This window comes from Prionailurus bengalensis, chromosome E2 (assembly GCF_016509475.1).
Source record: "Prionailurus bengalensis isolate Pbe53 chromosome E2, Fcat_Pben_1.1_paternal_pri, whole genome shotgun sequence".
NCBI classification, from domain to species: Eukaryota; Metazoa; Chordata; class Mammalia; order Carnivora; family Felidae; genus Prionailurus; species Prionailurus bengalensis.
This window is the reverse complement of record NC_057352.1, coordinates 7818025-7832119: the sequence shown is the minus strand read 5'-3', so window position 1 is coordinate 7832119 and position 14095 is coordinate 7818025. Positions and strand designations below refer to the sequence as shown.

The window sequence follows — 14095 nt, the reverse complement described above, 5'->3', positions numbered from 1 at the left end:
ATAGCACTGGCCTCAGCCTGGGGAGAGGGTGGGGAGACAGAGAGACAGGGGGACAGACATGGAGAGACGGCCGTGGGCTGCATGTAAAGGCAGGACCGTGGACGTGGACATGGCGTAGGAATGCGGAATGAGGGTGACCAGACGTCCCGATTATCCCGGGACTGAGCGATTCCTGGGACATGGGGCTCTGGGGGGCTAAAAGTGGGAAGTCCCACGCGAAGCAGGACGCCTCGGTCCCCCAGGTGGATCAGAGCACCGCAGGGCAGCACTGAGCCACCAGATTTTCTGGCTCACTGGGGTGCTGGTTCTTCTTCTCTTGCTGCCCCGGGAAATGTGCCTCCCAGCAGATGGGATTTTGGGGTGACGGTGGGGTTCGGAGCTGAAGGCCAAGAAAGAATTCTTGAAGACGTCGTTGGTGCAAAAAGGTGATTTTATTAAAGCACGGGGACAGGACCCGTGGGCAGAAAGAGGGGCACTGGGGTTGCGGAGAGTGACCGATTATATACCCTCAGGTTGGGAGGGCCTTAGGGACAGCGTAAGTCTCTAAGGAATTTTGGAAGCCGGGTTTCCAGGACCTTGAGGGGCGAGCTGTTACTAGGAAAATGTCATTTATTACTGTTTAGTAGAACCTCAGCCATGAGACCCCTCAGATGTATATCAGGGACCATATGCTTAGAGTATAATTGCCAACAAATACTTGGGGGCTAAAGATCAAGGAGGTTTGCAAAGGAATCTTTATGTATTTAAGGAGATTCACAGGATCCCGGTTGGGGGGACGGGGGTGGTGGTCAGGATAATATTAAGCCAAGATAGCCCTTTGCCCCTAGCAAAGTGTCATCACTGAGGCAGCCGAGCTCCTAGAGGAAGGTCACTCGGCCTGTTTCAAGGACTTTGTCAATCGGCTGTAGGCGGTAAGGGAAGCTTTCACTGGTCTTTGTTTCCCACATCACCCCGGCAAGCACTTAAACCCCCCTCCATCTTGATAAGCGTGATATTAGGGCTCCAGGAGACAGAGTCTATAGGTTTCTGGAGATTAGGCTCTGGATAAGATTGACTGTGTCTTGCGGTGACTAGGTCATCCGGAAACTGAAGGAGACGCCTGTCCTGCATGACTGTGATCTCCATCAGTCAGACACTTGCTTTCTTTGCATGTCCTTGGACAGCCAGGAGAGTCCGAGGGCTATCACACACACCCCACCTGGGGGCGGGGTGCTGTTAGCCTGTACTTTGTCCTCGGTTTCCCCCACGCTCCCTCATCACAGCCACACTTCCAGTGCCCCTTGCTCCGGGCAGAAACAACATAGCTTGCTTTCTTTGGTTTTCAAAACTCCCAAATGTTTCTAAACTAAAGGTTAATTTTTGCTCCGGGATCTGAGTCTTTCGGGAGCTGCCTCAGAAATGCACCAAGCTCCAAGAGGCGGGGCAGAGTGGCGGGGGGGCGGGTGTGAGGAAATCTATCTTTTATGTCTTCAGAAAACACATTACAGAGATGTCTCTGACCCTGGCTGCACATTAGACTCTCCGGGGGAGCTTTTAAAATCCAATCGATGTCCAGGCCCCAACCCCGGGGCGTTGTGGTTTAAGTGGTCCGGGGTGGAGCTGGGCTCTGGGAGTTTCAAAAGCTCCCCAGGGACCCCCACGTGGCCACGGGCTGAGCCCCATCTATCCCAAGTGCCTGTGGTTGTGGAAATGGAAGCTTAATAGCTCCCAGGGGACTGAGAACCCCAGCACTAAGTGGTTGAAAACCCGGGATTGGGGGGGGGGGCACATGCAAAGACCGACTTCTTTGTCTATATTTGGTTGTTTCACAAGCATTAACAGCCCAGACCCAAGCTGGGGGTCCTGTAGGCGTCAGATCCTATTCTGTGCACCCCGCCCTCAAGCTCCCAGTCACAGCCAGGAAGGATGGGAGGGGAGAGCAGGCAGCCTCACTTGGATCACGTGGGGTTTTAGGAAGCCTTCCAGAGGAAGCTGATGCAAATTTGGACAGCGAGCACAGCATGTGCAAAGGCACTGGGGAGTGGCATTTTTTACTATCTCTGAGTTATATGTGGTTAAGGATATGCTGGGGGGCGGGGGTGTGGTGTGTAGGAGGTAGGTGAGATTGAGAAAAGAAAAGAAAAGAAAGGGAAAGCAAAGCAAAGCAAAGCCAAAGAAGGGAAAAGAAAAAAAAAAAGTAGAAGGAGTCAGGTCGGAATACAGCCTCCAATGTCAGGCTGAGGGGCTGGGACTCTTGTCCTCGAGGAACCTGGGGGACACGGGAAGGCTGTGAACAGGGAGCGACAGGGTCAACTCTGGGTGTAGCAGGATCCCTGTAAGAGCTGGAAGAGGGAGACAGGGAGCAAGGCGAAGATCCCGGGAGAGAGAAACCCTGGGCCGGGAGGGGGAGGAAGGTCTCCAAAATTCGGGTTTTCCCTCACGGAGCCCTGCGGACTGGCTTCTGGCTGGGAACGTGGTCCAACACCGCCCTCGTGTGGTTACTGCTGGTTTTGCAACCAGGGCCTCCTGTAAGTAAAACTATCAGGCCGCTTCCGAGGATTGAAGAGGGCGTTATTACCACTTACGTTGCAACGGGCCCAAAATGTTTGCCGTCGGCGAACCCAAAGGGTAGCAAGGCTGTAAATCCGTTCCCAATCAAAACTTGTTAGGCCTTTGCTAAGAAGCCCAGGATGTTCGGCCACCCTATTCAGAAGCTGCCTTTTCAGATGTTGCGTTGAAATGAAATGGTTTACCAGATGAGGAGGAGGAGGAAGCTCCATCAAAGGCTGGGGCGTCACCCAGGGCATTCCGTCTACTGGGGATGAGGCAGGGAGTGGGGAGGAGGAGGGTCGTAAGGGAGCCGGGGACAGACTCTCGGCCTGGAGGTCTGCACACTTCCATAGGAAGGGGCATTGGCATTGGGTACTGAAGGTTGAATAGGAGTTTTCTCAGAAAAGAGCAAGATGTGTTGATACGATACAGCAATGAAGATGATACCTGCCGACTTTTTGCAGCTGACAAATTCATGTCTTTGATCTCAAGTTGTTCTGGCTGTGGCCTGGGCCCACTGGACAAAGATTTTTGCCTTTGTCCGATTGAGAAGAAAACCCGGGTTCAGAGAAGGGTATATCTGAAGTACGCCAGTCTGTGCTGATGCCAGGTGAATGCGCCCTGCTCTCTCTCCTCCCTGTGCTTTTGCACCCAAAGTTCAAATGTCCTTCCTCTTCTCTCCTTTTCCCCCGAAAGACTCCTACTCGTCCCTCAAAATCCGGCTCAGATTCTGGTTTCCTGGCCTCCAATGGGAGAGTCCAGCCCTCTAGCCCTCTCCTTCCTCGGACCCAGGAGACTGGACCCTTGGCCCCTCCTCCCTCTGACTCGGAGACTCAAATGGAGCCCGGGAGGCTGTGCACCAGCCGGGGTGGTACCACGGAACAGGACATGCTGATGCAGTCACATTTATTTGGTCTCAGAGGCCAGGGTCATGATCCAGGGTGGAATGCTCTTGGATTAGGCGTCCCATGTCTTCTCATCGCTGAGCCTGAGAGATATACAGAGGCACGGGAGAGGAGGAGAGGCTAAGACAATAAAGTAGGGGCCGCAGAGTCAGAGATTCAGTCGGCCGCCTCTGCCCTCTGCCCACTCACCTTGTTGAAGAAGTAGATGGAGACAAGGATGGTGATTACGGCCATGGCCAGGGTTACGTTCTGGGGGGGAGGGGTCAGAAGTCAGGGCCTCCCTCCTCCCTTCCCTCTCCCCAGGCCTCCCCCCACCCCCTGCCAGCCCCCTCCTCACTTCCTGAAAGTTCATGGCCATGGCCTTGAGCTGCACACTTGTTTGACCTCCCTCTTCCTTTCCTGGACTCTGAGCCAGAGGCAGCTGATCAGCCACCAGAACCTCAGAGGGGTTGCCTGGGAGACCAGAATGGTGGCCGTGGTGACGAGAGAAGGGCATTCTGGGTAGGGGGGGGCATTGGGCAGATGGTTGAGGGTGGGGGGCTCGGACACAGAAAAGGACCTGTAGTGTCTGAATTTGGGATCAGGACACTTGAGACTGGAGAATCCAGACCTCCAGCACTGAGGAGTTTGTTCCCCCACCCCCCACCCCGGGGTGCTGGGGAGCCACGGGAGGCTGTGAACAGGGGAGGCACCCAGTCAGCTCTGAGTGTCGGTGTCTTGGAGCAGGGAGGAGGCTGGGAGCCTGGAGAGGACGTGAGGCGGCCCAGACAAAATTTCCTCCAGCAGTGGCTGCCGGACACAAGGGTGGGAGAAGCAGCAGTCGGACGGGGCATCCCAGAGCCTCGTCACCACCAGTTCTAGGGGTGGGAGCGCCGGCCGCCGCAATTTGCCCACCTCTGGGCCACGGGCCCGCGCCTCCCACCGCCCCCTGGCGGTCTCTGACTTTTACTCCTCCAGCCTTCCCGCTAGTATCGTAGACATCTAACCCTTCGTCCGTGACGCCTTTAGAACTCACTCCCAGGTCACCAGAAATAGGGAGAGTAAAGAAACAAATACAGTCGCCCGTCGTTACCCGCGGATTCCATCTTTGCGAATTCGCCTACTCGCTGCATTATCTGTAATCCCCCAAACGCAGACCCGCTGCCCTCTCGCGGTCACCCATGGACATGCGCAGAACGGTAACATTTTCAGTTGCTGGATGCGCCCATGTTCCCAGCTAAGGTCAGACGAGGTGGCAGAGGTGACACTGTACCCTTCCGTTTCAGCTCTCAGACAGAGAGATGTCCAGAGGAGGGAGCCGGGCGCGGGCAGTGCAGCGCACGGACCTCCCGCTGGACGACTTTGAATCCCAACTCTGGCACTTGCGAGTGGGGTGACCTTAGACAAATTTTCTAGTTTGTAAAATAAAGAAAATAGGACCTCCCAGGATCTATCTATCTATCTATCTATGTATCTCTCGTCATCTATATCTCTATCATCAACATCTATCATCTATCTATCATCTATCTAACATCTATATCTATCTATGTATCTATCATCATCTATATCTATCATCAATATCTATCTATCTATATCATCATCTATATCTCTATCATCAACATCTATCTATCATCTATCAATTATCTATATAACATCTATATCTATCTATCTAACATCTATATCTATCTATCTATCTATCTATGTATCTATCATCATCATCTATATCTTTATCATCAACATCTATCTATCTACCTATCTATCATCTAACATCTCTATCTATCTATCATCTATCTATCATCATCATCTATATCTCTATCATCAACATCTATCTATCATCTGTCTAACATCTATATCTATCTATCATCATCTGTATCTCTATCATCAACATCTATCTATCATCTATCTATCATCTATCTAACATCTATATCTATCTATCTATCTATCTATCTATCTATCATCTGTATCTCTATCATCAACATCTATCATCTATCTAACATCTAACATCTCTATCTATCTATTTTATCTATCACCTATCTATCATCATCTATATCTCTATCATCAATATCTATCTATCTATCTATCTATGTATCTCTCATCATCTGTATCTCTATCATCAACATCTATCATCTATCTATCTGTCATCATCTATATCTCTATCATCAACATCTATCTATCATCTATCAATCATCTAACATCTATATCTATCTATCTATCTATCTATCTATTTATCTATCTATCATCATCTATATCCCTATCATCAACATCTATCTTCTATCATCTATATCTATCTATCTATCTATCTATCATCATCATCATCATCATCATCTATATCTCTATCATCATCTATCATCTATCTATCTATCTGTCTATCTATCTATCTATCTATCTATCAACATCTATATCTATCTATATATCTAACTATGTATCTATCTATCATCATCTGTATCTCTATCATCAACATCTATCATCTATCTAACATCTATATCTATCATCATCATCATCATCATCATCTATATCTCTATCATCAACATCTATCATCTATCTATCTATCTATCTATCTTCCTATCTATCTTCCTATCTATCTGTCTATCTATCTTCCTATCTATCTATCTATCTATCTATCATCTCATCTTTGGAGTTCCTGCTGAGGCCAATTGTTATCCAGAGGACGGGGAACCAGGACCAAGCTGAAGACAGGGGCTTGTCTCAAGGGCACGGAATAGGACAGAGAAGGTCCTGAAGTAGATCAAAGGGCTGGGGTCGGCCAGTGGGTGAAGAACCAGGGTGTTTCCCCATGTTTACTTGCGTGGTTGGCTGAATAATGGCCTTGAAATGCCTTAATCCCCAGAACCTGTGAACACCTTCTCTCACATGGCTAAAGTGACTTTGCAGAGGTGCTTAAGTTGGGGTCTTGACACGGAGAGGGTGTCAGTCCATTCATTCTGCTATAGCAGAGTATCATAGAGGGGATGACTTATCAAGAACACACATTTATTTCACACTTTCCTGGAGGCTGGAGGGCCAAGGTCCAGGCATTGACAGATCTGGTGTCTAATGAGAGCCTGCTTGGTGGTTCACAGTCAGCCAGCTTCTGGATGTGCCCTTTGGTGCTGGAAGGACAAGGGAGCTCCTGGAGCATCTTTTATTACAAGGGCACTGATCCCACTCATGGGGGCTCCTCCCTTAGGGGACAGGACTGCTCTGCGAAAACAACAAAATAGGGTGGGAATCGTGGAGGAGACTTCTGAGGTTAGGCTACAAGAGACACTGCTGTCTCTTGGTCAGTCACTGTGGGAGGAACCAACGGCCATGTGGTGGTGAGTTGAGGCCTCTGGCCAGCAGCCGCCCTGGTGAGCTCAGAAGTGACTCGAGTTAGGGGCGCCCGGTGACTTGGTCAGTTAAGCGTCCGACTTCGGCTCAGGTCATGGTCTCAAGGTTCGTGAGTTCAAGCCCCGCATTGGGCTCTGCGCTGACAGCACTTGGATGCTCTGTTTCCCTCTCTTGGCCCCTCCCCTGCCCCTGCGCTTATAGGCTGGGCTCTCTCTCTCTCTCTCTCTCAAAACCAAATAAACATTAAAAAGTGGCTCAAGTTTCCAAATGACTGCAGCCCCAGCCACAACCTGACTTCAATCTTGTGAAGACCCTAAGCCGAGACCACCCAGCTATGCCACTCCCAAATTCATGACCCCCCAAAACTTCAAGAAATAAGTGGCTACTGTCGTAAGCCACTAAGTTTTCAGGTAATTTGTCACACAGCAAGAAATAACTATTTAGTAGTTGGTCCGCAAACCCCTGTTCTAAGTGCTAGTATACTTGAACTCGTTAACCCTCAAAGCAACTCTCTGGGGGTACAGATTGTACTTGTTCCCATTTTCTGAATGAGGAAACTGAGGCACAGAGAGGCGCAGTAACGTGCTGATGGTTGCACAGCTTGTAAATGGTGGGTGAGGTTAGGGTTGGAACCCAGCCTGTCTAAATCCGGGGTCTGGGTGTTCAACCACTGAGCCCTGCTGGCTTGGGCCAGCTGTGGGCAGCACCGGAAGAAGGTGACATCTCCAAGAAGCCCGAGAGAGCTACAAAGAGCTCCAACATTTAAGGGGTGAGAATAGGAAAAAAACGATTTGTGGTGGTGGGGAGGGAGAAGAAGGCAGAGCGTATGTCTAGAATGTGGGGCTGGGTGGGGGTCTCTCTGCGCCCAGGTTAAGGGCCCCCCGTTCAAATCCCAGTTTTGCCACTCTGCCTGTGTTCCCTCAGGCAAATGATTTTTTTTTTAATTTTTTTAAATGTTTATTTATTTTTGAGAGAGAAAGAGAGAACACGAATGGAGGAGGAGCAGAGAGAGAGGGAGACACAGAATCAGAAGCAGGCTCCAGGCTCTGAGCTGTCAGCACGGAGCCCTACGCGGGGCTCAAACTCACGAAGCGTGAGATCATGACCTGAGCCGAAGCCAGAAGCTCAGCCGACTGAACCACCCAGGCGCCCCGCTCAGGCAAATGATTTAACCCTGCCGTGCCTCAGTTTCCCCAGCTGGACAATGGGGACGGTGATAACCATATCACCCCCTGCTAGAGTCGCAGAGGAGATTAAATGGGTTAATCCACTGGCTAATCCAAAGGCTTGGGGGTGCGGGGGGGGGGGGGGAGTCGATCCGAGGAGCCCGCCTTGGCTCCCGGGACAGGCATGCCGGGACCTGTGTTTCTGGGGGTGCTGAGGCAGGGGTAATGAGTGGGTGGGGCTGCGGCACAGACAGTGGGCTGAGCTCAGCGTCTGGGCTGTGTGGAGATGGCCGGGCCAGGGTTTTGGGGCCTCCCCGCTGGACCTATCCTGCTTCTGCTCCTGCCCCAGGCCCTGCCGGAAGGACCCCTGGTGTTTGTGGCTGTGGTGAGGTGTCCCCCGCCCCGGCCTGGCCCCTCGCCTCTCCCAGGCCAGCCCTGACCTGGTCCCGTCCCCAGGTGTTCCGGCACGGCGACCGGGCCCCGCTGGCCTCCTATCCCACCGACCCGCACAAGGAGGCGATCACCGTCCTGTGGCCCAGGGGCCTGGGCCAGCTGACTGGGGTGAGAGGCTGGGGTGCCGGGGGGGGGGGGGGGGGGGAGTGGGCGGGGCAGGGAGGGGTCTGCTGACTCCTGCTCTGTCCTCAGGAGGGGGTCCGCCAGCAGCTGGAGCTGGGCCGCTTCCTGAGGAACCGCTATGAGGCCTTTCTGAGCCCCGAGTACCGGCGGGAGGAGGTACTGCCCACGATGACCCTCACCTGCCTCCTGACCTCTGACCTCCACTGACCCCAACACTCACCGTGGGCCTCTGCCTCTGGCCTTTGACCCCCCCCCATAACCCAACCTGCACCCCAGTTCTGATCACTCACCTCCAAACCATTGACTTACTCATGCTGACCTCTGACCCCACCTCAGCATGAATATGCTTCACCTCTGACCTCTGACCTCCGTCAACCCTGACTTTTTCTTTTTTAAGTTTATTTATTTATTTTGGGAGAGAGCGCACGCAATCAGGGGAGCGGCAGGGGCAGAGAGAGGGGGAGAGAGAGAGAATCCCGAGCAGACTCCGCATCATCAGCACGGAGCCTGACACGGGGCTCGAACCCACGAACCGTGAGATCATGACCTGAGCTGAAACCAGGAGTCTGGCGTTTAACCGAATGAGCCACCCAGGCGCCCCAACCCTGGCTTTATTTTCCTGCCCTCACCTCTCTCTTCTGACTCCCACCAACTCCGTCCAGATTTTCTGACCTCTGGTTTCTGATGCTAAAACTTGCTGGTTGTGACTTTGACCCTTACGGGTTCAATTTGCCCTCCCAACTTCCCATCTTTGATCTCTGCCCTTCAGCAAATCCGAATTTCCTCCCTGTCTTTTGACACCCCCCAATAGGAGCATTCCTCCTGACCTCTGACCTCTGATCCCTGATAGACATGTACTGAATTCTGGTCCCATGTCCTTCAACCTCCCCTCCTAACCTTGAACTCCAACTTCCAGCCACCAGCAATTCTGATCTTCCTTTCTTTCAATGAGGCCACTGACCCCTCTGGTCCCACATGTTCACCCAACCTCTGACCTCCAACCTGGCTGCTCCTGACATTGACCTCTGACCCTCGATCCCAACTTCCAACACTGACAACCAGCCGCTCCAATTTGCCCTGGGTTTTGACTCCCAACCCCTAACCTTCGACCCCGAACCAAATCTGAAGCTTTTGGTTTGCTGCTGCAGCTGACCCATGACCCGACCTTGGTCCCCTTGCCTGTTTTCTCCCCGCCACCCCAGGTGTATGTGCGCAGCACTGACTTTGACCGCACGTTGGAGAGCGCTCAGGCCAACCTCGCAGGGCTGTTCCCTGAGGCTGCTCCGGGGCGCCCAGAGGCTGCCTGGAGGCCCATCCCTGTACATACAGTGCCAGTCACCGAGGACAAGGTCAGGGGGCTGGGCAGGTGCAGGGGGGGCGTGGGAGGGATGGAGAGAGACATCCTCTGGGATGGAGGGAGCCAGTGGCTGGGAGAGGCAGTTTGGCCCAGCTGAGCGGCTCCGGGGGGCGTGTGCTGTCACGGGGCAGTGAGCCCTTCCCCAGGGGAGAGCTGTCTAGGTAAGGTGACCCGCCATCCCCATGCGGCGCGCCCAGATCTGGGAGGGACCGTGTAGTTTGAAGAGAGATTTGCACCAGAGACAAGGCCTCCACAGCCCCAATTCCCCGCGCCCTCTGCTGTGACTGGGGTCCCAGTCAAGCTGTCCTCTCTGAGCCTCAGTTTCCCCCAGCTGCTGAGGTTCCCCACGCGCAGCTGTCCCCGATACCATGAGCTGCTCAGGGAGGCCACGGAGGCAGCGGAGTACCAGACCGCCCTGGAGGGCTGGACAGTGAGCGGGGCCGGCGGGGCGGGGCCCGGAGGGGTGTGGCTGGGAGGGCGGGGCAGGGAGGGGTGAGGAGGTCCGTTAGACTCACCCAGCCCGGTGCACCCAGGACTTCCTAACTCACCTGGAGAACTACACGGGGCTCTCGTTGGTCGGAGAGCCGCTCCGCAGGGCGTGGAAGGTTCTGGACACGCTGATGTGCCAGGTGAGCCCCCGCCCCACCCACCCAGCCAAGGCAGCAAAGACACCTGGATTCAAATCCCAGCTTTGCCGCTCACTCCCTGTGTTCCCTCGGGCAAGTCCCCTAACCTGACTGCCTCAGTTTGTGCATCTGCACAGTGGGGACAGCAACGCACATATCAACACCTCCTGCGGTTTCTGTAACGATCGAGATCCATGCCATGTGCTTAGAGCAGTGCCGGGCATACAGTGAGGCCCGCAGGGAGGCCGGAGGCTGTGTGTTTGTCATTCCTCCTGTTAGTTTCCTTGCGGGAAAAGCGCCCGAAACCAACATGCCGTGAAAATCATCCTAGTTGTACGGTGGGGATAGTTGCACTGGGCGTGCTCTGGTGTAGATGGTGACGCCACCATCGGACCCTTCTAAAGTCCCAGACGTCTGAAGTTTGAGACACCTCTGGGTCCGTGGGTGAGGGCTCCTGGACGGTGATGGTCGTTGCTAATTAATGATTGTTATCGGCCTCACCATAGCTTTTTGACCAGATCCGGCCCATGAGGGGTTCTGATGAGGGAGGTGGGGGAGACGGCTGCAGCTAACAGGACAGCACAGGCACTGCGGGGAGGGGGGGGGTCTGAGGGGAGCATGGAGAGCTCAGGATGTCCTGGTCACTTTGTCTCCTCTCCCTGTCTCTCTCCAGCAAGCCCACGGTCTTCCCCTCCCATCCTGGGCCTCCCCGAATGTCCTACGGACGCTAGCGCAGATCTCAGCTTTGGATATTGGGGCCCATGTGGGTCCACCCCGGGCAGCCGAGAAGGCCCAGCTGACAGGGGGTGAGGCCGTTGGGGCTGGGAGGCCGGGAGGCCAAAGCGCCTTCCTCTGGGGGCTTCTCCAGCGCTCTGTTCTTGCCCCCTCAGGGATCCTGCTGGATGCCATCCTTGCCAACTTCTCTCGGGTCCAGCGCCTAGGGCTGCCCCTCAAGATGGTTATGTACTCAGCTGTGAGTCTTTGGGAAGGGGGGCAGTGCCATGTGGGGCACAGGGATGAGGGGAGAAAAAGCCGGTGGGGTGGTCCCAATGGAACCTCCGCCCGCTGCCTTGGGTAGCTCATCTCCAAACCATACTCTCAGACCGTTTCACTAGAGGTACAGTCTGGAAGGAGGGAGGTGATGGTGTTGTAAGAGAGTTTAGCCCTTCTGGAAGGACAGGCTGTTTAACTGAACTGCCCGATCATATTTTTGCGTCTACTTGACCGATCTTCATTAAACGATTACCTGCAATTAGTGGGATTGCCTCCAAGGTGAGCAGATTTGGGGGGTGGCGCTAAAGGGAACTGGGGGACATCTGGGAGGCAGCTGGATGCACCAGCCTAGAGTTCAGGAGAGACAAGACGTGGAGAGAGGAGCCCTGTCTCAGCCCTGGGATCCACCCGCAGCACGACAGCACTCTGCTGGCCCTCCAGGGAGCCCTGGGTCTCTATGACGGTCACACCCCGCCGTATGCCGCCTGCCTCGGCTTTGAATTCCGGAGGCACCTCGGGGACCCGGACGAGGATGCTGGGTAAGGAGGGGGTGGCGCCCAGGAAGGGGCAGGACAGAACTGTCGCGGGAAGACACGTGGGGCTCCGGGCAGTGGGCGTGGCCCGGGCCCGGAGGGGTATTTGGCCCGGATGGCACTTGGAGGTTGACAGGTGGGAGTCAGGAGCCCAGTCTCCCCATTCGGCTCCTCTTCTCCAGATTTAAGTCAGTGGCAGGGGGGCGGTGGGGAGGGGCTCGGGTGCCACCACCTCCTGTCTCCCTCCAGGAACGTCACCATCTCCCTTTTCTACCGCAACGACTCCTCCGGCCTGCCCCTGCCCCTCAACCTCCCCGGGTGCCCGGGCTCCTGCCCACTAGGCCGCTTCCGCCAGCTCACCGCCCCAGCCCGGCCTCCGGCTCACGGGGTCCCCTGCCACGGCTCCCGCGAGCCTGCCACCCCTGCAGGTGACGGCCACGGGCGTTGGGTTGGGAGCGTGGGGGGGCCCGAGTCCCACGACTCACACTCCCGTGTTCTCCCCGCAGCCACGGTGGTGCCCCTGCTGGCCGGGGCCGTGGCGGTGCTGGCGGGGCTCAGCATGGGGCTGGGCCTGCTGGCCTGGAGACCCGGCTGCCTGCGGGCCTGGGGGGGCCCCGTGTGAGCTGGGAAACCGGGCGCCCCCTTTCCCGCGCTGCCATTGCATCCCAACATGTCTGCTCACCCGCTGCTCTGGCTCCCGTGACTTACTGTGTGCGCCTGGCCCCGTGGGAACCGAGGGGAGGGCTCCCGGGCCCCGGAGCCACGGGCGGGTCTGTGTGCGCACGCACGCGCGTGCTGTTACCTGTGGGGGGGGGGCTGCGTGAAGGGCGGCTTGCGCACACGTATATGGCCCGTGCGTGCACGTGCGTACAGACACTTGTGCGAATGTTTCTGCGCTTATTTGGGTGCCTGTGAGGGGTCTGCATATACGTGTTGGCACAAGAATGCGCGTGTCCGTGTGACAGGCCTCTGTGCGTGCGGTGCGTGCGCAGCCTCCATTTGTGCATGTTGTACGAGTGTGGGCGTGCCTGCATGTGCGGGTGTATTTATGCGGGTGCATGGGAGCGGACGGTAGGTGAGTGCCTGCGGGAACATGCATTTGTAGGTGCAGCACGTGATGCGCGCACCTGGCGGGCACCAGAGCCGCGCCTGCTCAGTGAGCCCCTCCGTGGGTCACACACTCCCTTGAGAACTGGTTCCCGGCAGTCACCCAATCTGGCTTTGAGCTGTCACCTTTAGTCTTCTCCACCGCCCCCGGGGGGCGGGGGTTCAAGCGTGCGCGCGAAGGGACAGCTCACAAGGAGGTGCAAGGGCCAAAGCCACCGGCAAACCTGAGGCTCTGTGACTCCCGGCACGTGACTGGCCTCCGTGCTCCCATCTCCTTTGGCAGAGCTGAGACTCCTCAGACCCCACATCCCTTGCCATTAAACTCCTGCTGGAGGCCAGCAGAGCGGGCGGGGCCGGTGACGTTCTCATTCTGGGGGCTGCAATAGTTTGCAGGGGGTGGGACCTGCCTGTGTGCCCAATGGCTCCCATGGGGCTATTTAAATAAAGTGGAAAATTCAGGTCCCAGCTGCACTGGCCACACGTGGCTGGCCCCTGCCGTACTGGGCAGACGGCAGTTTCCATCCTCGCAAATGTAGCACCAGATGGCACTGAAGACTAAAAAATGCTCCTGCAGACCTACTAATAAAACAGCAGGCCCTGTGGGGGTACCTGGTTCCAGGCCCGTTCCGGTGCCCCTGCACTTAACCTCTCAGACTGGGAGGGGAGACGTCACTCTCTCCACCACGTGGCAAGCACTGGGTGGCCAAATCTGGGGGCTGCCTCCCCCTGGGTGGCCTGGGCCGAGACACCAATCCCCTCACTGGCCATAACCCACATGCGTCACACTGATGAGCATGCCTACATCAGGTGGTCTGTGTGAACCCACCAGCACCACCAGTGGGGAGCCTGGGATGCAGGAGGTGATTACAGGTGGGAGGCGGGTGCTCATAGCAAGAAGCTACTCCTAGCCACCGCGACCCCAAACCTCCCCCCCCCCCCCGGGGGAATAAGGTGCAAGCCCCTCGACCTTGGGCAGAGGGTGCAGAAAGGGCTG

At 55.6% G+C, this 14095-nt stretch overlaps 1 protein-coding gene and 1 long non-coding RNA gene across 2 annotated transcripts; one reads left to right on the top strand and one right to left on the bottom strand.

Moving 5' to 3' along the window:
• Nucleotides 1–3418: 3418 nt before the first annotated feature.
• On the bottom strand, nt 3419–3905 carry LOC122493808. Its single transcript, XR_006300044.1, has 3 exons — nt 3772–3905; nt 3624–3683; nt 3419–3517 (listed from the first exon to the last, which is right to left on the bottom strand). It is a non-coding gene; the product is annotated as an uncharacterized LOC122493808 (long non-coding RNA).
• Nucleotides 3906–8037: 4132 nt separating this feature from the next.
• Nucleotides 8038–12681, top strand: ACP4 (acid phosphatase 4). The gene is made up of 10 exons (XM_043600942.1): nt 8038–8294; nt 8366–8470; nt 8555–8641; nt 9688–9834; nt 10174–10272; nt 10376–10471; nt 11142–11274; nt 11359–11441; nt 11876–12000; nt 12244–12681. The coding sequence occupies exons 1-10, from the start codon at nt 8196–8198 to the stop codon at nt 12614–12616; spliced, it is 1347 nt and encodes a 448-aa protein (XP_043456877.1). The 5' UTR covers nt 8038–8195; the 3' UTR covers nt 12617–12681.
• The last annotated feature ends 1414 nt before the right edge of the window (nt 12682–14095 follow it).

What these genes read in the sequence shown, in the direction of transcription:
- ACP4 (XM_043600942.1), top strand. Translation starts at nt 8,196, where the DNA reads ATGGCCGGGCCAGGGTTTTGGGGCCTCCCCGCTGGACCTATCCTGCTT. An exon ending in TGCCAGTCACCGAGGACAAG is followed by an intron (nt 9,835 to 10,173) that starts GTCAGGGGGCTG and finishes AGTTTCCCCCAG; the next exon opens with CTGCTGAGGTTCCCCACGCG. An exon ending in TGGACACGCTGATGTGCCAG is followed by an intron (nt 10,472 to 11,141) that starts GTGAGCCCCCGC and finishes GTCTCTCTCCAG; the next exon opens with CAAGCCCACGGTCTTCCCCT.